The following is a 27,987-nucleotide window of genomic DNA, read 5'->3' as shown; positions in this document are numbered from 1 at the left end:
AAAAAAAATCTATTTACTGAATATAACTACATATTAAATCAAGTGGTTGTCATTTTCATGTAATAAAAACAAAGCAAATATTCTCCATATCATGGCTTAGTTTAAGGCAATAGTATCATTAGTGCAAAATGCTCCATGCATGTGAAGTAAATGAAAATGAGCAGAATGCAACATTACAACTGATTAAAGATTACGAATGTACAGACTATGAGGATATCAACCTTTCCAGGACAGGAAGTACAGCTGACCCTGCGTATCTCCGCAAACAAATTCCTTGGGTTCGCGGGGGTTCACCTCCAGCACCTTGACAGGGCCTCCACACACAAACATGCCAACCTGTGAAAGGCAGAAAATGAGTGGGAAACAGAAATGAAATGGAATATACACTGGTAGATAATAGTGGAGGAGTGGAAGTGATTGCAAATCCACTCCTTCAATATAAGAAAAAAAGAAATGAAATAATAAAAATACCTGTTTCTTAGAGTGTCTGTCCCATAGTTTGACGGATCTGTCATAAGATGCTGAGATGATGAGGCTCTCTGTAAGCCGCAGTACACTCACTTTGTCTGTGTGTGCCTATAGAGACCAGTCAACAGCCACCAAATTGATCAGCAACCCATGCCTTCATGACATATGCTCATTATATCTATCAGGACAGCTAGAGGATACTTGCCGGTTTTCTTTCAGTCCAGGAGGACATATTAGGAGGCTGGTTGAACCATATGTTCCCTTTATAATCACCACACACAATAAAGTCTGTAAAAAAAAAACATGATTTGAAAACAAGCAAATCAATCATCAAATCATTTATCAGTCATGAACAGTTCACATAATGACCACTAAAAAGTCATTGACCACTCAAAGGTTCATTCATGGGTTTATCTTCCCCAGAATTGTAAACATTGAGCCTCCCAGGAATGTACCAGGTTATAATGTTTCCTTTGATGAGTCCAGTGTAAACAGCTTCAAACTGTTGTGAATATGGTAATAGTCATTTATTCTCACAATAAAAGAGAGAATTGGACTTGAACAGATAGCTCTCTTCACAATTTACTGACTTTCTGACAAATTGATTAATTTGTGCTATGCTATACATTAAAGTGTAAGAACAAGTGTACCATTTTGCATTGCTGCAGCTGTGATCCAGGAGCTAATCTGCTCTGCCTTCCGGTTTGCAATTCGCAGCTGTTCAATCTGTTCCTTGCTGGGCTTCTCCTGCTGCTGCTGCTGCTGCTCCTCTTCCTGCTGCTGATCTTCGCACTGCTCCATATTATCCCACATCTGCTCCTCCTGCTCCAATTCCTCAGGCCTCTTACCCACCGCATCGTAACAAAAGTTTATGTTGAAGGGGTGATTTGGATTTACAGACAACTGAAAGACAGACCGTTTCAAATCATTTAGTTTTCAGACAGTTTTTACAATGTCAGTGTCACATGATAATGATAGATGATGAACTTACAAGCAATCCAATGTACAGTACACTCTTTTTCTGTCCCAACAGCCAAAAGCACTTGTTATCATTTGGCATCACGCCGATAGGACGTATATCGTCTTTCCAGCTACAACAAAACACGCACTTTTTATCAGCCAATGAAGTAATGTTATCATTCACTGTGCATGTGCCACCTTGCACAGAAAAAGGATTAACAGAAGAGTGCAGGACATCTTTTCTATGTGTAAAAATGATGTGGTGTTTATTTACGTATAAATTTGTTTGGGCGACGAGCTAGTAGAGATCACATCGACGACTTGTCCATTCACGCATACTCCAAACAGACTGCCACAGTAGAACAAAGAGCTCACAGGAATCTCCACTTTGTATGAAGACATCTTATTGAGTCTGGAAGAAAATAAAATGTTGGCGATGTGTGATCCATGTAATCATGTGATTCCTTATAACAAGATGGCTCCAGCACTAAGCATTGTTAAATAGGCATTGAGAAAGGTCACATGACCGAAATGTTTGCCACTTTTTACATTAATCTTGCAAAAAAAAAAAAAAAAAAATCATTGTTAGAGTGTGCAGGCTTTTTTGCAGTGCAAAAATAAAATCCACACATAAAATTGTGCGCAACTGACAAACATTCAATTAGCTACAGACAACCACTCAGGGGTGAAAAGCAATCATTATATCATCCTTTATAAGAGCTTGGTTTTATTTAGCCACAGCGTGTTTTATGTTTATTGAACATAAAATGACACTGGCTGATATAATAACCGATAAATCGCAGAAAATAAAATCTATAATTCTTTTTTTAAAATAAATTAAAAACAAAACACTAAAATCAACCACACAATATTATAATGAAATAACAAATTATATTATGCCTGTAGTCACACTGCTGAATTCAAGATCAAAATGCGTTTTCAAGACTGACATGAAAATGTATTTATAGTAAACAATGCAAAAAATCTTCAGTGGTCTTATGTTGACAAATCTTTTGTCAAATTTTTGACCCTCTTCTCACCACCCCCTTGTAAAAACTGGCTTTGCTTGAATCACGTGATTGACATGCTCTTGGAACAAAATGGCACATTTCTCTGAAAGGCAACAAGTTTGCAAAACTGAAATTGAAATATAAAAGTGAAGAGGGATACAAGTTGATACCTCACAATGCACTTCTTGGTGTCTCTCTCCAGTTTCCAGACAAATACAGAGCAGTCGCTGCAACCCACAGCTAACTGATCCTCTGGCATACCGGTGACTGCACATAAGCCGCCATGACTGACCTTAGTGCAACACACACAGAGCCGTTCATTCAGATATTTCCAACCGAAAGAAGGTAAAGTTATTTTTACTAACTGATCAACAAATAATAAACTCAGTTCCCAACCCATGATTACCTTCTTCCAGTAAACCACTGAATTCTGATGCCATATCTCCAATCTGCCTGTGTCATAACCACAGACCATGAGTTCATCAGTATCAAGGAAGCACACATCTCTGACACCGCCTTTCTGGCAAGGAGGAGATTCTGTGGATGATTGTATGTAAAAAAAGTTATGTTATTAATGCCAATCAAATGATATTTTGGATGTACAGCTGTAGTTTAATAAGAAATTGCAAAGTTGTCACCGCTTTTCACATCAGTTTAGATTCTGCTTTTGTTCACTAACAAAATGTTCTGAGGATTTGTGTGACAGTTTAGTTGAGTTAATCGGGAATGACCATTTTTCCGTACCCATTGCCGTGGTGACACTCCATGACCTGAGGGAACGATCCACAGAGACAGTGAGAAACTCCGGCAGTCCGGCCTCTTTGCACACTAAAGCTTGGATTTCTGCACTGTGACCATGCAGAGTATTATGATGATGTACCTATGAAAATGTCATTTTTGTGAATAAATTAGCAATGCACTGATATAAAAATCTGACTGATGCAGATAAGATGAGAGTTATTTTCATTTTATGGCCAATAACAACAAATGGCCAATATTAAAATGTTATACCATTTTATCAAAACAAAGTAAAAATAAAACACTAAACTAAAACCAGTTGTTTTAAATACTAGAAGTTAATTTAGGCACCACACCATTATACATTATGGAAATGACTATTTATTTTGGTATTTGCTAAAGATTACATTTAACATTGTTATTAAACTATTAGTGTTTTTTAAATATTAAATTTGAGCGCGTTTAATGGCTGCAAAGATCTAAATTAACGTAAATATCGGGGAAATGATTTTATAATTAAATAAACAGTATCATCTGATCAACAATACGGTAGCGATATATTATGCATTCCTAGAATTAATCTCTGGGAATTATTTAATTATATCTGATTTGCAATTCATTTTATTTAAATAAAATATAAATCAATGATTAATGAAAAAAATACAGAAGTGAGATTTGGTTACCTGCAGTGGATGCCAGAGTTTAACAGTTCCATCTCCTGATGCTGAAGCTACCAATATGTCTTCTGTTTTTAAATTCTCTCCCAGATCTGTATGCAACAAATGGTTTTGCTAAGAAGGTTTGTTTAAGCAAGATATGCTATTTAGATATCACGCTGCTGTTTGTGTGTAAATTTGTGCATCACAGACTCACAGTACCTGGCTGAGAGACAACAGTACAGTGATTGAGACGGGACTTGTGGGCCAGGATCCTTGTTACTTGTATACCTGATTCCCACTTCCAAACCATCAGCAGTCCATCTGTAGAGCCTGCCATTACATGATCCTCCTAAAGTCATTAAAAATTACATAAATAATCAACAGGTTCCAATTATTGTGTATTTTTGTGACCTTGCTTTAAGGTGCAACTGCCTTACCCAACAGCACAATGTGCTCAAAGATGAACTAGACAGGATCTCTCTCAGCAAACTTCCTGTCTGGATATCCCACATCCGCAGCTTACAGTCACTGGAGCAGCTAAGCTGAGGTGTAAGAGAAGTTTTGCATTTGGTTAGACACACGGAATCAGATGTTACTGAAATTAACTAACTCCCCTTTTCAAATGGATTTCTTACCACAGCAGTTGATGTCCAGGCACATCCCGTAATCCAGTCTCCATGGCAATGGGGAAAAGACCGGGAAAGAACTGGAGGGGAGGAGTTTACATTCCATATCATCAAAGCCTATTGGAAGAGATTATGATAAAAATCTTGTGAGAGAGATAGTGTGTTTTCTTCCATTTTTTTCCGGTGATAGATAAGGAGTGGACAAAGTACCTGATCTTTCCCTCCTGACAGCAACTCTTTCTCATTAGGACTGAAAGCAAGGCACGTGACCCCTCCATTGTGACCTCTCAGAATACACATCACCTTAGGGTCGATCCAGGGCTTAGAAGTCAATTCACTCTTCAACCACAGAGCAATAGTGAAGTCATCTAAAACAAAATGAAATTTTCAATAAAATAACACATTTTAAAACATGAAATAAATACAAATTTAAATTTCTAAAAACTACTCAGTTGTCTAAAAATGGCAACCTATAATGTACATGAAAATGAATATTCATTCTGAGATTTACTAAAGACTACATTTTAGTGTCATTAAATTAAAAATTAAAAGGTAAATTAAATTAAATTAATTTAAAAGGTAAATCTAAATGTAAAAATAGGTTGAAACGAGCATGGAAAAATTAAATATCCAGTATGGTCCAAAATCAATCGACAAAATGTTTTGTGTTTACTGACCAGATGCAGATGCCACACAAGTGGAGATTTGAGCCAGAGCGAGAATAGCTCCCTTTTGCACGCCAAAAGATCCTACTGACACAAGGCTTTCCGAATTTTCTCCTTGCCTTTCCCAGACTCTGAGACGATGGTCCATGCTCCCAGACAGCAGCAGCTCTGTTCCTCCTCCCTCCATCCACATGAGGCAGAGCATGGACACCTGCAACTCCTCACTGGCCCAGACCTTCTCTCCTACAGCACAAAGCATTTCGGGATGGGTTCTACTTCTGGTTACTCACAGTCTTCTCCATTATTATTAAGTGGATTGTTTTTTGCACTTTATTTTCATTCATGGTTAACATGCAAGATTGAGAAGCAGTTTTGAAAATATGAGCTCCAAGTATTTGTGGAGGAGTACATTTGTAAATGCTGGATGCGAATGTTTATGTACCTGACTTCAAATTGAACATTTTGATACCATCTCCATGGTAACCCACATAAGCATACCCACTGGCCATAGCCACACACAGAGCATTATCTTCATCTTCATTTCCATGTCTTGTGCGCTTTTGTTGCTGCTGCAATACTGTTACCTGCAAATGATGATTAATTAATATCCTCCTTATAGGCACTCAAAAAAAACAAAAAACATTTTCTTTCCAAAAGGAAATATCCATGCTTCCAATGCGGCAAATGAATAGTGTTGATGTTTCAGGAAAGCTTACGCTCTGGTTCAGCATATATGAAACACATCAGAGCTGCTTCGCTGTGCATGAAAATCATTGTAATGTGACACAGCCTTTGCAGTGTAAAGAGTGCTATAGTTGGTTTATTAGATGTGAGATACATATTATATTATAGGAAGAAGATATAATCCAATGACATGACATGATTAAATTGATTACATTTATCAGTATTTGTACACACACACAAAAAAATAATAATAATGAAATAGTGTGATTTAATATTTGAATTATCTTCATAGGCCCCTAAATTAGAATATTAAATTCACACAAAGTTAAAAAGTTCAATTAACAGGCCTAAACATCATTTAAACATATTCAGGTATACAAGTTTGTATACAAACCTTGAGGCAGAAAAAGTCTGTTTGGAGTCTGTACATCAAGCAGTTCAGGCTGAATTCATAGCTGAATTTAATACCTATTATACTATTTATACTGCTTATACTACTTATAAGTAGCAATTCTATTTTAAGAATGTGAAAGTACACGAACATGTAAGTACTAATTTAAGAACATGAAAGTACCTTTTTCTCTCCCAGTACAGCGACAGATCGCCCAAGACCACCGGACCACACATTAACCTGGACAATAAAAAAGCCTCAATATGGAGTGTTTTAGGATGCCTGTTAGAGTGCAAACAAATCTAACAATTGAAAATCAAGAATGTAAGACCATAGTCCTCACCACACTGTCATGTCCAGCGCTCAGCAAAAGGTTTCCTCCCTGCAGGAAGTTTAGTGACTGTGTGGAGCCGCGGTGAGCATGATAACTGCCCACACAAGCAGCTGCTGCCACTGACCAGAGCCGCACTTCTCCTGACAGACAGCCTGAGCACAATATGGAGGAGCAGGGAGAAAAAGACAGACTCCGCACTGAACTCTGATGACCGAACAGAGTCTAAAAAAGAGAAAGCATTGGGAGGGAAATTAAGTTTTAGTATATCAGGCATAGCAACATATCTTTGGAGTCGTTCCTCACCGCAACGTTTTTCTGTTCAAGCCAGTTCCACAAACGAACAGCTCCATCCCAGCAGCCCACTGCCAAGAGCTGGCCCTCAAGGTCAAAGTTCACACAGTTCAGGGGGGAGGGATTCATGAGAGAGGCCACCTCTGTGCTCTTCTGCGCGGACCACACCTGAGTACAGCCAAATAAATAATGATTATTTTAGAATAGTACAACACCACACCTATTACAGATTTTAAATTTTTTTCCTTGGTTTTACCTTCAAGTTTAGGTCTAATGAAACGGTAGCAAAGAGTTTTCTGTCTGGACTGACATCACATCCTGTGATCTTGTTGGAGTGGGCATTCACGTGTGCAGTTCTTAAAGTGACAGCAAAAAAGAAACCGAAGATGAAACCGAAGACCTGTGCAAAATTTGCTATGTAAATTTTACATTTGAGCCAGAAAAACAAATTACCTGCAACCACTCGCAACATCCCACACCTCCACCTGCCCATCAAACGAGGTTGTTGCCAAAAGCTCCTCCCCAAGGAAAATACATCCAGAGATGCCATCACCACTGCTCATCAATGACTTTACTTCCTGTTTGAAAAAATAATGTAAAAAAAGGCAATTGTGATTGAATTATCCTAAAAATGCGTATGTTTATATACGTTTTGAACTGTTACCTGTCCAGTCTCTGTATGCAGAAAATGAAGTGTTCCCTCTACAGTTCCCACTGCTACAAGTTTTCGATCAGGACTCACTACCACACAACTTGGCTCAGAGTGGAAGGTGGAAACCAGCTCACTAAGCAGAAGAAATAATTAACATCCATAGAAAAATTCTAGATAAACAACCTTTGCACATAGTGGTGTCCAGGAAGTCTGAAACCACATTAATAATTGAAATCTAATTCTAAATCTAAATTCTAAACCTGAAAACAAAAAAAGGATTTTAGGATTTTTTTAATAAGTGTATAACTGTGGGTCAGCCAGAATTAATCTGAACTTCTGAATCTGAGAATAAAATGCTATCAATCAGACACAATATTAGTACCTGACTTCTTTTTGTGCGGCATCTGTGAAATTTAGCCATTTTACAGCATGCACCCCTCCATTTCTTGTCATGCTTTCAGCCCACAAGTGTGCAGAGCTGTCACATGGTTCATTAAGAGCTGTTTGTACAAAGAGAGCAGGCCATTGAGAGAGGAGGAGGCGGTGGCGCTTCAGAAAACTGAGACAGTCTTTAAAATCCTTCAGGTTATCTGAAAAAAACACACAAATTTGGAATAGGTTTACCGCAAAAACTACAATTTGTAGTTTTAATACATATTAAGATCATGAATTCATTTTGAGATCTTTTTAAATGTCAGTGTTTTAGGGTTTTCATAAACATACAAAAATATAAAAGTAAAATACCTGTTGATTTTTTGGATTGCAGATGATCGGTCCCATATTTTTGGGCTAAATGGATCAAATGAAAACCAATCAATATGAGAACCTATGAACTAAACAGAAAAAAAGAAAAATGCAGTACTGAAAACCATCAGGCGCTTTACCGAACAAAATGTAGGTCTCCAGAAGTTGGTGAAGCAGTCCATACCGCACATTAGCATAGAGGAAGTAGTAACTCGATAGCAGAAAACGCAAAGGCTCCCATTGATTACCACCGATCTGATCAGAGAGAGAGAGAATAGACATCTCTTATGAGTTTAGTAACCTCACATTGGTCACTGAAGCTGAAAGGTTGAAGAAGAGAGTAGGGGGACACTGACCAGGTGGGCAGGGAGATGAGACAGAATACCAGCATCAGAGTAAAGAAATGTGTCCTTCCCCTGAGGATTTGACCGCACCCAAAGGTGGGCTGAAAAAAAAAAAAGAAGTTATTTAGAAATAAATATATAAAAACACATACACTACTGTTCAAAAGTCTGTTTCTGAAATGTCTAATATTGTGAAATATTATTACAATTTAAAAGAAATGTATTCTATTTTAATATATTTTAAAATAGCTGCTACCAATCTGTTCTCATTGCTTAACTATTTCATTCCGTGATATGGTTTCATTTTCCGGTGTGGGGCTGATAACAGAGCTCTTTGGAATATAATATCATAGTCACTGTCATAGAGGATGATCAGATATTTCTTTTAATTTTATTATTAACTTGCATTAAATTCACTCAAATAGTGCCCAGCTACAGAGAAAATGGCAGCCAGGAAACAGACAAGTGAACAATCCTGAGTGGCGACGTCATTACACACATTCTACCCACACGGTTCAGGACGGTTAGCTAACCGTGCTAAGAATTCTGAGCCGAGAACAGTTTGTAATCGTGAAATCAGTTTGTAAAAAATGGCTAATGAAAATTATTCCTCTGATGGCCATTACTCCAATCCTCAGTGTCACATGATCCTTCAGAAATCATGCTGCTGATTTGGTGCTCAATTAAGATTTATTTTTTCATTGCCAAAGTAGAAAACAGTTATTAAAAATAAAAATAAATTGCCATTAAAAATAACAGTTTATTTTTCAGGATTCTTTGATGAATACAAAGTTTAAAAGAACACCATTTATTTGAAAAAATAAATCTTCTGTAACAATATAAAAGTCATTACTGTCACTTTAATTAAATGCATCCTTGCTGCATAAAAGTATTATTTTTTATTTTTATTTTTAAACCTTACTGCTCCCAAACTGTAGAGTATAAAACACATAAAATGTATCACAATTTGCATGCATCCTGTTTTACCTGCAATTATCAGATGACTTCTGGTTCTACTCTCTTCAGTAGACAGGTACAGATGTTCAAAGGCTGACCTCACCTCTGGATGGGTCAAAGTCAGGAGGTCATCTGACCTCTGACCATGAGACTGTCCAATTATACTGGTGATACAATAAGAATAAATCATTCATTGTATAAAATAGAAGCTATTTCTTATGTCCACACATGTCCCTGTGCTGTACCTGTGCAAAGATTGTGCCAGCTGAGAGAATATTGCCATGGGAACACGGCTCTGTGGATGCCTTGCTATATGCAGAATTTCCTGCCATGACACCAGCCCTCCTCTGGAGTTTAAATCATTGCACATTTTCAGTATAGTGTAAAGATCACTCTCGCGCAGGCCTGTGGAAGAAACAGATTAGTGATGAGAAATACTTATTTTCAATACATGTACATAAAAATAATAATGTTATTTAAATCATTAAATTGTTTAAATTAATTTAAAAAAGAAACAACATAAGTTAAACTTCTAACAACATAATAATAAAAACTATATAAGATTTTAATATGGGATACAGTTTAAAATTAAGCTTTAGCTTAATTTTTTATATTTAATAGAACCTCTAAAATTGTGTGGTGCTATTTTAAAAAGGTGCAACCAATGACATTTTTTTAATAAAACTGATACACATCCAATTTGTAATATCAATTGGGCCACAAATCTTTGTTTGGAATAAAACAATAAGTAAAACAAGTACCATGGTGTGTAACCCTGGATTTTTGGACACAGCAATATCATGCTTTCCAGATTTGTACCATGCAAATACCATGATATATGAATCATTCAGTGCCATATTGATATTACTATTTAATACTAATCACTGTACCATGTTACCCATTTTAAGAGAGAATGGCTGGACAATTTAATTTGAGCTTGTCCCCTGTGAAGACAACCTTAAAGCTGCAGTCGGCAAGTCTGGCAGATTGAGAGGACTTAGCCAAGATTTTGAATGTTTTTAACTCTCGTGCCCCTCCCCCACTACCACCGAGCACCCTCCCATCGAGTTTGCGTGTGCACCAGATTTTCTGTTAACGTGCCCGTCTCTTCAGTATCAAAGCATAATTTAATTTTCCTTGGTTGTTTTGGACCTCCTAGCTCTGGCTGTTAACCGAGGAATTGGAAACTTGTTTGTAGATTTTCTCTCCGCCATCATGCTTCGTACAATCTAACACACCTGCGAACTTCAGGCGTGTGCATGTGATATTGTAACGTGCGCGAGGGGGATCTGTGGTGTGCACGAACTGTGATTGACAGTCAGATCTCACACAGCCCTGCGCTGATTGGACCAGAAGAACCGGGAGTGGTCGATTTTCTCCAGGTGGAGGTAGAAGCGCGGGTTTTTTCCTAAAACCGGCTGATTTATGTTGTTCTGTCGGAGCATAGTGTCGGTTTAAGAGAATATGATCAAAAAAATCTTGCCGACTTCAGCTTTAAAGAAATAAAAATGTGTAAAACAGGATTAAATTAAGATAACGTATAACAGTTCTTGCAGAGGTGCACTGCACTAAGTCAGCAATAAATAAATGTCTTGTACCGGTGGAGCTGACGGCAAGAGTGGCTAATGCCCATCCCAGACCTGCTCTGCAATATTCAGTCTCCAGCCTCAGCAGACTGTGCTGCACCAGCTCACCAAGGGACTGAGGAAGAGACTGGAGGCTGTCCTTCATCTAAATGATAAATTTCATCATCAACAAGCTAAATAATATTATGTACATCACTATAAAATAAATGATTGAACAATAATTTACCTTCTCAAAGGAGGCATAATTTCTGAGCTCCTCACAGGCCAAATGGAGGTAAAGTGGACTCGCAGAGCCTTTCTTCATCAGCAGTGTCTGAAGCTACACGGGAACACAACAATAAATTCACTAGTTAGGCAAAAACAGGTCTCAATATTTCCTTATAGTACTCCAACAGCCAGAGAGCAAAAGGGAAGTTCACCTGGTTATTGAAAGCAGAATCACTCAGTTTCTTTCCAAAGCCAACAAGCTGCTTCTCCACAATCTCCTTCTTGTCAGGTAAAGATAACTGCCCCAGTGGAAATGACACTGCACTTTTCCTTTTGCTAATAGTGTTTTGTAGGGATGATTCTGAAGTAACACTCAGGACCAAACAGACACCCTGAGAGGACAGTAATGTGAACACAGTAATTGGTTGTTGAGAAGGTTCCATAATTGTTTTAATACACTTAATCATTTTTCATTTTCTCACCCTCATGTTGTTCCAAACCCATAAGACTTTTGTTCATCTTCGAAATACGAATGAAGATATTTTTAATGAAATCTGAGAGATTTCTCTCCTACCACTGAAAGTCTATTCAGTCTATTTAAGTTTATTCACTTATAAACATTGACTGGCAAGCATGCTTGAGCTTCCATTTAGCATATTTGAGTGCTCTATGTACGTCCGCTGACCAGTGTTTATATGTGAATAAAAGCCTAAATTAAATGTTCATCATATAAAGCAATTGTGTTTCTTTTGAAGGCATGGATTAAACTGCTCGATTCATAAGGACTTCTTTTATTATCTTCTTTTATTATCTCTTTATGATCGATCGTTTTAAAGCATCAGAGTTTTGGCTGAATAGACTTTCAAGGGAGGGACAAAAATGTCTAAGATTTCATAAAAAATATCTTCACCTTTGTTTTGAAAATGAACGAAAGTCTTATAGGTTTGGAACAACATTTTTTGGGCGAACTACCCCTTTAAGTGTGCATGTTTCTCTCTCTTACCTTAGGGATGTGCTGTGGTATCCATTCTGACACCCTTTGACCACGACCGTCGTGGACACGGTCCGCCCCATCAAGAAGCAAGGCCAGTGGCTTCTCTTTGTTCAGGTCCTTCAAGTTCAACTGGAACTCAGACAACAAGTCCCTGTAATGCAACAAGAGAATAATTATGAAATGAGTTTGCATGTGTTTGCATATAACAATGCATGTTACATCAGATCCTTCCTTACTTATAAGATGTGTTTGGAGGCAACTCCACATCATCTTTTCTTTTCCTCAGCCACTGAACAAGACAGCGCAGAAGCTGCTCAACACTGCAAGCAGACTGGCTAGCGTCTGTGGAGTAGGATATGACATCACAAAGAGGGGCTTTCTTGTTTTTGACAGAGGTTTTGAGTGCCTGGGCCAGGGCAGCCTTAATAAAACAGAAGACACAGAGAGATATTCAGATGTACTTCTAGTAATTTATCATACATTGGGCATTAATGCATGAAGATACAGATGGTTTATAGTACAAATGTACAGTTACCATGAACACAGTTTTGCCCTCTCCAGGTTTTCCCTCAACCATCAGAACTCCTCCTTTTTGCTGACATTCTTGAACTTTCTCTGTTGCCATAGAAATAAGCTTTGCCCTGCCGTGAAACTGCCGCTGTTGGGAATCCTGATGGACTTCCTGTTCTTTAATCTCTGAGATCAAATCCTCATCTGTCTCCTACAAAAAAAAAAAGGAGAGGAAAAGATTCCTGAAAATCACTCCACTAATTAATAAGTGTAAAATAAGCACTGGGATGTATGTCAAGAAATGTCATTTTCCATATGTCAAGAAAAAAAATAATCAAATAAATTATGAAATGTGTAAACAAAAATATAGAGATATGAATAGAATTAACAATTTGATAATACAAAAATAATCTAATAAAACATTGATAAATAATCAAATATAAAATATAAATTTACCAAAATGATATTATAGAAATAATGACGTGACTATAAAGTGATTAGTAATTGAATATTTGCATTTTCTAATATCTACTATTATCAATGAAGTTGGGACAACTAATTTTGGCAATTCTATTCATTAGCAAATAATGTAGATAACCCCAATATGTAGACTGCCGAATATCCCAATCCCAATATTTATATTTACAAGTAGCATACACTAAATATAGGTGAGTACTGAATTCAAATGAATATTATATTTTCAAGTTACTCATCTAAGATTTTTTTTTTTTAATGATCATATTGCAGACTTGTATCTATTTATCCTCATCATCCTTATTCATTGTTTAATTGATTTATCTTTCAATTGTTGTTTTAAACGGAAATGGACATTTTATGTTAAAAATTGTGCATGGTCCCTTCATAAATAAAAAAAAAAAAAAAACTGTGAGTGGCCCCCATATGAGACTCTGACCTCCACAAAGAGCTGCTGCACTGCTTCCCAGATATCCTCCAGCGCTGCTCTCCCAAAGTCCTCCAGTCCTTTCACATAGGGCTTTCCATCCACCACCCCACCCCATTCACAGGGATAACTAAGACAATATGAAGCAGGGCACAAATAATAAATGCAATGTCATTCCTCATTGTGCAAGGCAAAACAAATGTACAGAACTCACTTTTCTGTCACTTTAAACTCATTGTTCTGGATCCATGTTTTTAGGCTGCTTATTTTAGCTTCAGCTTCTTTGGATTCTGCCACAAAGTCTGTTCTCCATGCCACTGGCACTGAACTAAACATACAAACACATAACATGTAGATGATATGACATACTGTACTTAAATCACATAGCCTCAGAAACATTAGCTGGCAACTGTAATTGTTTTTTGTCCATTATTTATTTCATTTCATTACATCAAAACTGACTGAGAACAGCCTGCAGAAACAAAAATGAATCTGATCAGCTGACAAATGATAAATGAATGTATACCTGGTGAGATGGGGTGATCTGAAGCAGAAGAACATGCGGCTCTGGGCAGAGTCTGGATACAGCGCTTGAAACTGTCGAATCTCCATTTCAGTAATGGATAACCCATCAGGCGCAGAGTTCAGCTGACAGAGTGAAGCATGAAAGTAATTCATGAAATTTCACGACAAGGGGCCCAAACCACTATACAATGTCGTTTTATATTGCTTTGGCTTTAGTTAGTAATTTAGGGATGAACCAATATGGCGATATTAAAATCTAGGTTTTGTCTAAATAAATTAAATTCTATACTATTTTGTCAAAATAAATTTTAAAGTAAAAGTTAAATATAAAAAACTAAAATATTTTTTTTAACTACAAGTGAATTTAGGCATCACAGCATAATAATGTACAGTAAAAAAGTTAATATTCATTTTGAGATTTGCTAAACATTACATTAAACGGTGTTCGTAAACTATTTGTTTTTTTTAAAGATTTTCTTTAAGTGAGCGTTAGATTACGCCAAAAGTAAAATACATGATAGCACGACAGCACTAATGTATTGTGCATCCCTAGTCGTTTTAAATAAATATGTAAAAGACTGACTCTGAACATAAAGGGCAAGGCTATACTAGTTTTTAAAACTGGACCCTTATTTAAAATTTCTGACCAAGCACAGAGTGTGCACTACCGACTTTTTAAAGCCTTTGATAGTCAAAAATTCCAAAATATAGTAAAAACAATAATTTTGTGAAATATTCTAATTTAAAATAACTTTTCTATTTTAATATGCAACTTATTCCTGTGATGACAGAGCTGAATTTTCAGCAGCCATTATTCTAGTCTTCAGTGTCCCTTTTTTTTTTTGTACAATTCGACCAATAGAAAGTTGAAATAGAAATGTTTGCTTTTCACCTTTCTTCTCTTATCTAGCTCATATATTTCAACGTCAACTCTGGTGAATATTAAAGTATGCACAAACACACAACGCAAGAGTGGATGTCTCTTTGTCATAGCTGAAGCAAAGCAAAATAAATCTTCACCAAAAACAAAGTGAAGATGATGAACGAATGACACATATGGAGCAGAAACAATGCAACCTCGGCGTCCGTTTTCAAGCCTTCCCACTTAGGTCTCTCTAGCGCTGGAAAGCATATTCCTTTTCCTATGACCCTTTCTCATTTGTAATGTCTCTCATTCATTTCTCTTTCTATAGTCTTTCTTCAAATCTCCCTCTTGCTCACTCTCTCTCCTCCCCCATCATGAGTGTATAAATCCCCTACTGCTGATTGGCTACAAGTGTGTTGTGATGCTCGGTCCAATCCACTATCAACAGAATTTCTCAGAAATCGCTTACTGCACATTTAAACTTGAAGTTGTACACTCTTAGAAGTGCAGCACATGACTAATCACCTGTATCACAATTTTGATAAAATTATCTATCAGATAAATAAATGAAATTATTACCCAGTTGTATTGAGGAAGTTCAGGTAGTGTGGGGTGGGGCGGCACTAGGCCATATCTCTCCCCCAGAATCCCCAGCAGCAGCTGGCTGCGGCAGACCTCCGATAGACAGAGCTCCACAACACGGTTAGACTCCTCCTCCGTAATGCCCCAGCGCAGCTCCACTTCCTGCAGGTACAGATAGTGTGCCGCTGCCCGCCTTCTGAGCTCTGGAAACACACTACGCACAAGAACATCCCTCTCTGCATGCATGTCCCTGAACGTAGAAGAGATGAACACTCGCACACCTTTCCATCTATAAAGAGAGAAAAGAATGAAAAGAGAATTGACAAGAAAAAATTATGTTTAGCATTTCATTCCCAATGTACTTATATCTAGTGTGGTCTACATTGGAATATATTCTGGACCACAACCACCCAATTTAGACTTAAAGTGATTGACATACATTTTGTTTAGTACAAGTAATTTATGGATATCTGTATGGTCTTACCTGAACTTTGGTGTTGCTGGAAGTGAGATGACATCAGCAGCTCTCTCAGGTTCAGTTTTGCGCCCCTGTGGTGGAGGGATTTTATAGACTCTGTCCATGTGCTCCACGTGCTGCAGCATCCTTGAGGAGCCTCTCTCGGAGACAAACCTACAATCACAAAACAGATCTGAATGAACATCTGAAACAACTCCATTATCGCCATTATCTCTGATAATAGATTCAAGAGTAGATTGTAAAGTTGTAGAATGCTTAATGTAAAGAGAAAAATACATTGTTGTTTACAAATCAAACACAGGGAAGAATGTTTATAACTTATATTTATATGCAAACTGTCAAAATACGAGATGGGGGCTTCTATGAACAGTTTCGAAGAGTTTTAAAACGATTCATTGAAACGGACAGTTTGAATTTAACTGAACTTACTAACTTTTTAAAGCCTTTGATAGTCAAAAATTCCAAAATATAGTAAAAACAATAATTTTGTGAAATATTCTAATTTAAAATAACTTTTCTATTTTAATATGCAACTTATTCCTGTGATGACAGAGCTGAATTTTCAGCAGCCATTATTCTAGTCTTCAGTGTCCCTTTTTTTTTTTTACAATTCGACCAATAGAAAGTTGAAATAGAAATGTTTACTTTTCACCTTTCTTCTCTTATCTAGCTCATATATTTCAACGTCAACTCTGGTGAATATTAAAGTATGCACAAACACACAACGCAAGAGTGGATGTCTCTTTGTCATAGCTGAAGCAAAGCAAAATAAATCTTCACCAAAAACAAAGTGAAGATGATGAACGAATGACACATATGGAGCAGAAACAATGCAACCTCGGCGTCCGTTTTCAAGCCTTCCCACTTAGGTCTCTCTAGCGCTGGAAAGCATATTCCTTTTCCTATGACCCTTTCTCATTTGTAATGTCTCTCAGTCATCTCTCTTTCTATAGTCTTTCTTCAAATCTCCCTCTTGCTCACTCTCTCTCCTCCCCCATCATGAGTGTATAAATCCCCTACTGCTGATTTGAATTTAACTGAAGTTTAAAATAATTACACACCCTTTAAGAAACAAATAAACAAAAAATATATTAAGATCATTGCAATATTCAAAAGTTTGGGGCCAGTAATTTATTTTTATTTTTTTAATGAAATGGACCTGAGCTACATGTATTTGTGTTGTTGCGTTGGGTGCGCTTTTCTAGTGAAGAAGAAGAAGAAGAAGAATAGAAAAAGAAGAAGAAGAAAAGAAGAAGAAAAAGAAGAAGAAGAAAAAGAAGAAAAAAAAGAAGAAAAAGAAAAAGAAGAAGAAGAAGAAGAGGAAAAAGAAGAAGAAGAAGAAGAAGAAGAAGAAGAAGAAGAAGAAGAAGAAGAAGAAGAAGAAGAAGAAGAAGAAGAAGAAGAAGAAGAAGAATCATGTGACACTGAAGACTGGAGTAATGGCTGGTGAAAAATAAGCTTTGCCATCACAGGAATAAATTAAATGAAAATGAATAAATTAATTAAAGTTTTAAAAATGTTTTGACAATTTTTTTTTAAATCCAGCCTTGGTGAACATAAAGACTTCTTTCAAAAGCATTAAAAAAAATCTTACCAACCCCAAACTTTTGAACAGGAGTGTATATTGTGAATATTAGTGTGGGAGGAGACTGGCCAGCAATCAGTTTCAGGTGCAGGTGGTTAGTTCTATCATTAGGACCGCATAAAGGGTTCTTACAGCAACAGGTGGTGATTGTTCCGCTCAATGTGCAGTCTCTGTACCCTTTCATATAGGTATGTTTTGTTTGTGTGGAGTGATTGCACCTTGACGGCGCAATCCCATCTTTATGTTATGTTTTTCTTTTAGGCTGATTATTTAAGAGGGTTTATTCTCTGTCTGGGAAGCAAGGCAGACAAACATTTATTGCTGCGGTACCTTCAATGGGCTGACGGCCGTGTTGGAATGCTGAATACTGGTAAACGCAGTATACACCAAGACCGATCGTTTATGAGTTTGATGCAATTAACATACAAATGTATTTGATGTGGTAATCTCTTCTCTTGTTTTATAGTACCCTTTATCAATCAGGTTTGGGGATTGAGAGCTGAGATTGGGTAACTGTGTTGCAGCTGTACTTTCGCTAAAGTAGGCTATGTTTTGTTTGATTGTTTTATATTGTGGGCTGCATTGATGTGTACTAACATGCATGTTTCCTTTATTGTTAAAGGGGCAGAGCAGCCACTGTTTCTTGTATATTTTAGATTTATATTGTGTTTGTTGTTGTTGTTGTTATTTGAGATTGATTTTGATCTTAAAAGTTGTTTTGCTTTGTTTCCTGGTACTGCTCTCCTCTTTTTGTATGTTCCAGTGCTCAAAGACTTTTGTACAGGGCCGGGCCTGCATCTACACTAAAGCCTCCTTTGGTGTGATTTGGGTGGTGTGACACTGCTGTGTGGTGTGTACTTGAGGTTGGCACTGAAATAGTGACTTAAAGGTTACTACTTATTTGCGGTGTATGCTGTGGGGTTTCTTCTGTTTTCTCTTGTCTCTTACAGGTGGTAGGAGGTCCACAAGGGCAGGCCCGCCCCTCTTGCAGTCTTGAGGAGAGCTAATTCTAACTTTTTGTGACTGTTATTATCAACACGTTTTAACATTTGATGGTTTTATTGGAACAATAAAATTGTTATATTTTTATAAACTACATCTGTTGTCCAAATCCGTATTGTGACCTGTAGAGGGCTCCTCCTGCCTTAAGGAGGTGGCGTAGTCAGTTTATGGTTCCTACACTACATTAGATCTTACACTAGCTCTTACTGCCAATTACATGTTTTGTTTTTCAAAAGAAAAACATCTTAAATCTTTGCACAAGAGAGAATATATATTGAGTACAACATAGGAATGAACTAAAGATCTTACTTCAGGATCTGCTCACTAAACCCACAAAGTTGTACTTTGTTGGATTCCAGTCTGTATTGAATATCATCAAGTGGTGACCTGTTAAAAAACAAACAATACAAGATTTATTTGCAACTATGGCAAATTTTGACGCATTTATGTTCCAAACAGCAGATGCTTCAAGGAAACATAAGTAGTTGCTCTTATAAAAACAACTCAATTTCAATTTTGGAAATTGGAGATAGAAGAAGTTTCACAAAACGTACATTTTTCCGAGCAGCACCTCTATCACAACAGCATCAGCGTTAGTATCTTGCCGATAGTTATTGATATCTGCCATTAAAGTCATGTTGGTGTAGCAACTTTCAAACACAACTATACGATCCAGCTGTGGGGAGAGAGGATTTAACAGACATGCCACTTAATATTACCCATGTGCAGAAATTTGTGCAAAAACGCACCCTGGTATAACCATAAATTCAAAAGGGGCTCACACCTTTGTCTTCTCTTCAGTCAGCTTTGCAAAGAATGTAGACGAAGTTATGTATTCAGATTCTACATTGCAATCCTCCAAATCCTAAGAGAGAGAGGGACAGAGAGAGACGAAGAGTATAAAACACAAAAAAGGTATGACACAATCCAAAAATTTCATTCAAAGTTTTTATTATACAATATAATTGTGCATGCTTATCAACTGTTTTTACATTTAAAAACACTAATAATTTTATAACGGCATTTAAAGTGATGTTCAGCCAATCTCAAATTGAATATCAATTTTTCATACTGTACATTTTACTTCACTTAGAGCATTTAAAATAAGTGATTTTATTTTCTAGTGTTTTATTTTTATAAATAAATTGCATCCATGTTTTATTTTAGTTTTTTTTTTTTATCGTTTTAATCTTATTTCAGTGTTCTGTTTTTATTTCAATTTTATTTAAAGCAGAAGCCTGTTTGATTCTGAAGTTATATACACAATAAAAGGGAAATCCTTACATTAATTTGCTTCATTGCTTGTCTCACATTATCCAGAAGGACGTCAGACTTCAACTTTAACTCCTGGAAGTCTTGGAATCTATTCAGTAGGACCTGGGAATCTTCACTGCAGTAGTTAATCATCATGCATAAAAGCAGCGCAGCTTCCTGCACCTGCAGAAGCAAAAGAAATATACTTCACAATATGTTTGACTAGAAGCTTAATTTAATAACAAACTATAGTAATCATTTATAACACAAAAATATAAATCCACAGTCACAGATGTTCATATCTGACCGATGCTGAGAGTTTATCGCTGTCAATGTTATCGGTGCTTTCAGGGGGCAAGCAGAAATCCTCAGCGCCACTCCAGTCTCGCTCCTCTGAAGAATAAGAAGAACAGATCACAAGAGTCCGTCCAGGGAGAGGGGGGATGTTGTACTTGCAGGAGATCTGCACAGCTTTCTCCAAAGCACAGCAGTACTTCTTCAGAAGCTCCTGAGTGTACAGTCTCTGACTAATAAATCACATTACAAAAAAAACAACAACAACAACGTCAGTTTAGGAGTAAAAAAAAAACTCTATCATACAACTTATAATATGTAATAGTTTTATTTAATAATAGATACACACTTTGCTTTTCTCAGGAGATTGCGTTTGACATTGAATATGCGGTATACGAAGGGCACTCGCATTGTAGCTCTCAGTCTCTTGCGTGTTGTTGTGTCCCAATTATGTTGGTGGAATTTTTTGCTCTTCGGCAATTTCTTCAGAATGTCTCGTAGGATCACCTTGGAGCCTGGCACGTCGACCGCAGGCCCACCAGCTGAAAGGGGAGAACATGTCATTTAAACTTCTTCAAGAACAAGTCAATAAAAGACATTTACATTAGAACATTGTGATTCTTTTCTTGATGACGTTGTTTTTTAAAACCATGGTTTGTAGATTTAAACACTAAAAATCCCTAAAACACCATAAACAAATCTTAATTAACTGTACACTACTGCTCAAAAGTTTGCATTCTGTAAGATTTTAAGGTTTTTGGGAAAATGTCAATTAATGAGCATTATGAAATTAATTCCTTTAATGAATGAATTCTGATCCTTCAGAAATCAGTCTAACATGCTGATTTGCTATGAATGTTGAAAACAGTTGTGCTGCTTAAAATTTTTGAAGAAACGGTGATACATTTTTTTCAGGATTCTTTGATGAATACAAAGATTAAAAGAACAGCATCATTTTAAAATAGAAAATTTTTGTAACATTATAATTGTCTGTACTGTCCCTTTTGACCAATTTCAGATATATATTATTATTGTTAAATAAAAGTTATAAGCCAAGCAGGACCAGTTTTGGATCAGTATATTTTCCTTGATAAACAAAAATAGTCCTACAACTAGTTTTTAATAACCTCTATAAAACAGATGGAAATGATAGCTTGACAACATCAGCTGAAAACCTAACCCTAAAATCAGGAACACCAACTTACCAAATTTACTGAGCTCCAAAACAACTTTATAAGCAGACAGGAAACGGAAGGGAAACTGTCTGCTCTTGATCACAGCGTTCTGTAAGATTAATTTAAATCTGTCAATGAATTGATCATCTTATATACATTCAAGTAACCGAAAATCTGAATTTAAGAATTGCTCACCTTCGAGGTCAGTCTGTTGAGGATCATAGAATGATGTTTCTCACTGATACCCGTAGAAATCATGTTCCTCAGGTTTCTCAGCATTGCCATAAAAGGAAGAGACTTTCCATCTGAAATAAAAAAAAAACATAATACTTAAGTATGAGTAGATGTTCAAGAATTAAGTACATTATGGACCCAGTGCATCTTGGACCCTAATTCACACCGAGGAGTTTCTCCCAGGTGGCAGCTTTGTTTCCCTCCTGACTTAGTTTGCATTCCCATGTGTCGGGTTGCTTAAGTTTCATCCGTTTTCCAGCTCTCTCTCTCTCCCAGACCCCACTAAGACCACTGCGAGAGAAGGCCTTCAGATCACTCGGGTATCTGCAAGCAAAAACAGGTAACAAACATAGTCACTCATGGCTGAAAGTTACACTGGACTTAGCAATCAGTTCACCAACATTAAACAGATTTGATTACAAAATATATGCCAGTTTGTAGGACTAACTTCTTTCCCAGAATGGCCATGACATGTTCTGCAGATTCTTTGATGTGAAGGCGCTTTATCATCTTCTTGAAGTTGAATTCACTCTGTTTTTTATCCTTTGTAGCACGATTCTGGCTCTCCAACTATATAATAACATACAGACTGAATCAAAAGATGTTCAGAAGACATTTTGATGTGCAACAATCATGTGCAATGTTACATCAAACAGATGAAACTAAACATCAAAGCTTACATATTGTTTGAGAATTGAATCGTCCACTCTGACGAGGTCACCCCACATTTTCCACTGTGCAGCAGAGATTTTCTGAAAGAAGAGGGTAGAAAACAAAAGCATTTTAAAAGTTATGTGGAAAGAAAAAATCTGAAAGAAATAATGTAATCATTATTGTATGTTGGTAGAATGTGTGCTTTTCTAAAGATGTAAGATACAAAAGTATTAGACAACATTTAAAAAATACAGGATTCAAAATCTTTAAAAAAAATTAAACCTGGAAATAAACATAAATAAAACTATATTAAAAAATGGAACAATTTAATTAAATAAAAGAACCATGTTCAGTGAGCCCATACTGTATGTGTTTTGATCTTTAATATTAAATATTAAGTGTTTTTTGACATATTACCTCTCCTTTCTTTCGTTTCTTATTGTGTTTGCAGCGATGCTTCCGTGTATTGTATTTGGCCAGCTGATATTCAGTGAACTGCTTAAATTTATCCACTAGAGCTTTTTTCAGGCAGGAGGGTAAAGATTTACTGAAACACTGCACAAAAACATTTTAAAAATCATGAGAAAAAAAACAAGAAGCTCAACAAACAAAAACAACCATTAAAATAATACAGTAAAGCAAAATAAAATCCTTATTTGTACATCCACCATAATATTCTTTATAGTACCATATAAAGGTATATGAATATGATGATAAATTTAGGACAGCATAAAATAAAGGACAGCAAGATATTTACTATTTTAACACTTACCATGCTATAGATTCTTGTCAACTCCAGCCAATCAGATGGCAGCTGCACGGCAGCACAAAAGTACCTTCTCAAGTGTGGCTTAGAAGCAGGCAGATGGGCCGCCAGCGCTAGTAAGAAGTTGGCTGTGATTCGAATGTTTAGTTCCTGCCTAGTATAGACTGCAACCTAAAACCAACGCAAATATGCAAAACCACACACGTTGACAACATAACCACCTGACAACATAACCCGCATGCACTCACACATGCAAAATCACCAACCTTAAGTAGAAACTCTGGGTCTTCTGTGGTAATCTCTGTGGCCAGGTTCTTAATAATGCTCCACACACTCGTCTTTTTATCCCAGTCCTTCTGGCCCGGGGTACAGCTCTTATTAACCAGCGAGCAGCAAACCATATTCAGCAGGTTGTTCTGAAGGACAAACAAAAGAACTGTCCATGTAGAAACGTTGTCTGACTTCACATTCACCACTCTGTATATCCATTATGTGGTGTAAGAATGATTACAAATAAGTTTGGTCAGTAAGATTTTTCTGAACGACCACGTAACACTGAAAATTCAGCTTAGCCATCACAGGAATAAATTACATATTAAAATATATTATAACTATGTTTTATAACATGATATGTAAAGCGCATTCATATTAAAATAGAAAACAGAAGTAGGATTACTGTTTTCACTGTAGTTTGGTTTTGATCAAATAAATGCAACCTTGGTGAGCATAAGAGATAAATAAAGCTAAAAAATGAAAAACATAGGGTAAGCAAATTATTAATCGTTATTTAAACCCCAGAACTGTGACCATTTGACTCACCTTTCGTTCCCTCAGTTCCACAAGTTTTTCATCCTCACTTGCTTCAATCACCCCAAATTCCTCATGAGGAGCAAAAGTCTGCTCCCCCTCTCTATCTAAATCCATATCCAAAACAGGGATCTCAGAGGACAGCATCTGGTCTTCCTCTTCTAAGCTTTCCTTGGATGGCATCCTGATGGCATCCTGTTAAGAAACAATATAAAATACAATATAAATAACTAGATTTGTATTTCCTGTTTATGCAGAACCAAAGAGAAGTCTTTGGTCAGAGTTGTCTTAACCGTAATGTGCTTTCTTAATGTTTTTCAAAGTGGTTATAGTTGGATAAACAGATGTACGACCTAAAGATTCAATTATTAATAAAATGTTTGTATGCTTAGTAGTTGAGTTGAATTAGTAGCAATGATTGTATTATTTTAAATAAAAAATATGAATACAAATTTGTGAAGAATTAAAAAATAATTATGCTACATTAATTCACATACAATTTTACAAAGCATTGCGGTGGAAATCACTCTATACCTGTCTGTGCTCCTCACTATATCCCAGCAGGCCTTCAGGTGAGAAAAGCATGTCTTCCACTTCTCTCTTTTCATTCGTGTCCGCTTTATTCTCCTTTGAAGGTGACAGATAGGGGCAGAGTGTTGGGATGGCACTGGCAGTGGAATTTTGGGAGCAAGAGAGTAAAGGATTATGGGAATAGGTGGAGGTTAGAGAGGATGAGACTGGAGGGTGGAGTGGAGGCTCAATTAGGAGGGTATTCCTGGTGCTAAGCAGAGAGGAATTAGAGGACAGTGAGCTCATCATTGTGGATGACAGAAGAGATGAGGTGGCCATGGTGGAGGACAGGCTGGTTGGCTGGAGTGCTGGACATGATGAGAAGGTGGAGGTCTGATTGACCCAAGTTGGAGATGTGTACTGATGATCAGACAATGCTGAGGGCGCTTGAGCCAGAAACCGGTTTTCCAGCCTTGGAGTGCTATAGTTTAGCTGTAGTCTGGCATCCATATTCACCTTCAGATCAGACTGAAGAGGAGCCGGAGCCTTCATGTCTGCTTGCTTGAAGAAAGGAGAAACATACAATGTGTGTTTTTGTCCAAAGACATTGCAAATGCTAAAAATACAATCCTAATCACTATTTCTTGAGATATTGAACAAAATATGCAACACAACTTTATCTGCAAATTAGATTTTAAATAAGAAACTTGAATCAGAGATGATCACAATAAAGTTCTCTTAAAAGGGTTAGTTCACCCAAAAATGAAAATTCTGTCAGTAATTACTCACCCTCATGTTGTTCCAACCCCGTAAGACTTTCGTTCATCTTCGGAACACAAATTAAGATATTTTTTATTAAATCTGAGAGCTGGATCACTCCTCCATAGGCTTCTTAAGGGATCGAAACTGACCGGCCCAAAGGTTATGAAAGACATCGTTAAAATAGTCCAAGAGACTACAGTGGCTCAACCTTAAGTTTATCAAGCGACGAGAATACTTTTTGTGCGCAAAAAACAAACAAAAATAATGACTTTATTCAACTAATCATTTCCTTCTCTGTACGGCCGTGATATTTCACGTAAGTTAGTGATATTGCGCAAAGCTTCTAGGTTGCACGTCACACGTAGGCTCACTATTGGCCGACGCTCGTCATGTTTGTGATGCGTGACGTACAACCAGCTTCGCGTAGTTCCACTACGTGAAATATCACGGCCCACAGAGAAGGAAATGATTAGTTGAATAAAGTCGTTATTTTTGTTTGTTTTTTTGCACACAAAAAGTATTCTCGTCGCTTGATAAACTTAAGATTGAGCCACTGTAGTCACTTGGAATATTTTAACGATGTCTTTCATAACTTTTGGGCCGGCCAGCTTCGATCCCTTAGAAGCCTATGGAGGAGTGAGACAGCTCTCAGATTTAATCAAAAATATTTTTATTTGTGTTCCGAAGATGAACGAAAGTCTTACGGGGTTGGAACAATATGAGGGTGGGTGAGTAATTACTGACAGAATTTTCATTTGGGGGTGAACTATCCCTTTAACATAAATGGATTTTTTTTTCTCAAACATTGCCAAAGTCAGTCTTAATCTTCTTAATCCTAGAAGTCCTCTTTCCATATGTTTATGAGTTCAACAAGACCATGCAGGCTCTGGTGAGTATTATGTTTCTGTAAGCAAGGCAAGGCATGTTTATTTATATAGCACATTTCATACACTATGGCAATTCAAAGTGTGTAAATTCAAATTCTGTAGATAAACGTAGAGGGATAGTTCACCCAAAAATGAAAATTCTGTCACTATTTACTCACCCTCAAATTGTTACAAACCTATATGAACACTTTTAAAGATTATATTTTGAATAATATCAGTAACCAAACAGTTGATGGGCCCCATTGACTTCCATAGCATGAGGGGAAAGAATACTATGGAAGTCAATGGGGTCCATCAACTGTTTGGTTACTGACATTCTTCAAAATAGCTTGTGTTTTGCAGAAGAAATTCATACAAGTTTGAAACAACTTGAGGGTCGTGAATAATTTAATTTACATTTTTTGGTGAATTATCCTTTTTAGTAATTGTGCTAACTGTCATTGTAAGAGCCACCTGTAAGTCTCCCATGTGTTCTATGTTTATGGTCTGGTCTCATTCATAATATTCACTGCATTCGGATTGTAGGTGGTGGGCGTGTCCACCGGGGTTTGGGCGGAACGGAAGTGATAGTGGTCTATTTGTTTGCTTCACCTGTTCATCTGAGTTCAATGGGGCTTTGACAGAGAGAGGGAGTAGCCTGGGAGCGCTTTCTGTTGACCGCACTTTCGCACTCACACAGCACTTTTATGACTTGGTAACTGCAGTAGCCTACCAGTTGTACTTTTACGTGTTGAAGTGTAATAAGATCGTTTAGTCCCTCGCGGCTGCAAATTTTGTTTTGCGTTGTCTACAGGTCACTGCTATGGAGAGGGGACAACATTTTTCAATGTCAGCTGCCCTGCCATGGAAAGATTTTGCCCTATATCTATGTAACCCTGTCACAAATTGTAAAGAAATAGTTTATTTTAGATCATGCCTCATTATAACTATTGTAGTTGTAAGGCAAAAAATAAAATAAAAAATCTACCGCATGGGTGATAATAGGCCTAATAATAATGATAATATGGTTATTTTGTCAACCATAAACTTGTCAAATTTTCAGAGATTTTCTGTCTGAAGGTTATGCGATTCAAAATCACTATTGACAATCATGGGTGTGTCTTATGCAAACAACAAACGTAATGTAGACACACCAGAAAAATCAAACAATAGTTTTCTCCACTCCTTTTCACCCTTTCACCGAGTTTATTTAAATTTTAAGTCCTGGTAGCTACATTTCCCTATACACTGCATATGAAATAATGTGATATCCCCTTTTTCATGCTGATGTTGCTGTTAGCAGTGTCTTTCGAACTGGACATGTAGCCTAAAAGTACAGATACTGCTACGCTCCCGTCGGATTGGAATCTCTCTTCAAGAGTTATAAAGTCCAATTCGCAGGGCACTTGCGATTGGAGTGCGGGTCAAAGAGCATCCTCCATCTCAAGCTGATATAATGAATGAAGAACAATAAAAATGTGTTTTCGCAATGTCGATTCCTTATGCCACCACCAAAGAAGACAAACCGTACTCCAGCTCATTTCATATTTCACGATGCATTATAAAAATAAAAAAACACCCTTCTTCTAAATCCGTTGTGGTAAAATGTTTACACACGACATACACACACGTTAAGCTTAAGCAGTATGTCTGACACTGACTGCAGTAATTACATGAAAGTTGCCGAGTAACGTCACTACCCTGTTGTAAACAAACAACTCATGCACTATTTGGATTATTACGAGCGACACGGTTTGTTCAGTTGTGTCACTAAAAAATAAAGACATAAACTCACCTTTTAATGCTACGTGACCAAGTGTTGGTGTAAAATGAAGTAAACCGGTGAGCTCCAGAATCATATAACCAGAGAAACTTGTTACTTCCTCACCTGTCATGTCATGACTATG

The 27,987-nt window shown here is 37.0% G+C and overlaps 1 protein-coding gene across 1 annotated transcript; it reads right to left on the bottom strand.

Annotated features, from left to right (window-relative positions):
• Position 1: 1 nt before the first annotated feature.
• On the bottom strand, positions 2–27,945 carry tep1 (telomerase-associated protein 1). The gene is made up of 56 exons (XM_056236489.1): positions 27,876–27,945; positions 24,477–25,013; positions 23,955–24,137; positions 23,402–23,551; positions 23,142–23,306; positions 22,787–22,924; positions 22,396–22,467; positions 22,164–22,285; positions 21,882–22,039; positions 21,677–21,786; positions 21,512–21,590; positions 20,656–20,848; positions 20,320–20,539; positions 20,043–20,195; positions 19,543–19,623; positions 19,313–19,434; positions 19,068–19,145; positions 16,178–16,324; positions 15,691–15,982; positions 14,248–14,369; positions 13,936–14,049; positions 13,734–13,851; positions 12,846–13,031; positions 12,547–12,731; positions 12,320–12,461; positions 11,529–11,708; positions 11,336–11,428; positions 11,122–11,254; positions 9,769–9,928; positions 9,554–9,687; positions 8,579–8,667; positions 8,363–8,477; positions 8,223–8,267; positions 7,861–8,068; positions 7,491–7,611; positions 7,280–7,404; positions 7,083–7,182; positions 6,839–6,994; positions 6,545–6,757; positions 6,385–6,441; positions 5,569–5,710; positions 5,139–5,369; positions 4,672–4,829; positions 4,471–4,578; positions 4,273–4,377; positions 4,055–4,184; positions 3,860–3,945; positions 3,183–3,318; positions 2,845–2,975; positions 2,609–2,730; positions 1,703–1,840; positions 1,460–1,559; positions 1,119–1,371; positions 674–756; positions 472–576; positions 2–336 (listed from the first exon to the last, which is right to left on the bottom strand). Exons 2-56 carry the CDS (start codon positions 25,002–25,004, stop codon positions 217–219), a joined length of 7,935 nt encoding a protein of 2,644 aa, XP_056092464.1. The 5' UTR covers positions 25,005–25,013; positions 27,876–27,945; the 3' UTR covers positions 2–216.
• Positions 27,946–27,987: the final 42 nt, after the last annotated feature.

Source organism: Rhinichthys klamathensis, unplaced genomic scaffold (genome assembly GCF_029890125.1).
Source record: "Rhinichthys klamathensis goyatoka isolate OS25496 unplaced genomic scaffold, OSU_Roscu_1.1 h1tg000446l_1, whole genome shotgun sequence".
Taxonomy (NCBI): domain Eukaryota; kingdom Metazoa; phylum Chordata; class Actinopteri; order Cypriniformes; family Leuciscidae; genus Rhinichthys; species Rhinichthys klamathensis.
Note: the sequence above shows the minus strand (reverse complement) of the source record. Positions and strands in the feature narration are given on the sequence as shown.

What these genes read in the sequence shown, in the direction of transcription:
- tep1 (XM_056236489.1), bottom strand. Translation starts at nt 25,004, where the DNA reads ATGAAGGCTCCGGCTCCTCTTCAGTCTGATCTGAAGGTGAATATGGAT. An exon ending in CTGGCACAATCTTTGCACAG is followed by an intron (nt 9,688 to 9,768) that starts GTACAGCACAGG and finishes TTGTATCACCAG; the next exon opens with TATAATTGGACAGTCTCATG. An exon ending in TGAGCACATTGTGCTGTTGG is followed by an intron (nt 4,185 to 4,272) that starts GTAAGGCAGTTG and finishes TAATGACTTTAG; the next exon opens with GAGGATCATGTAATGGCAGG.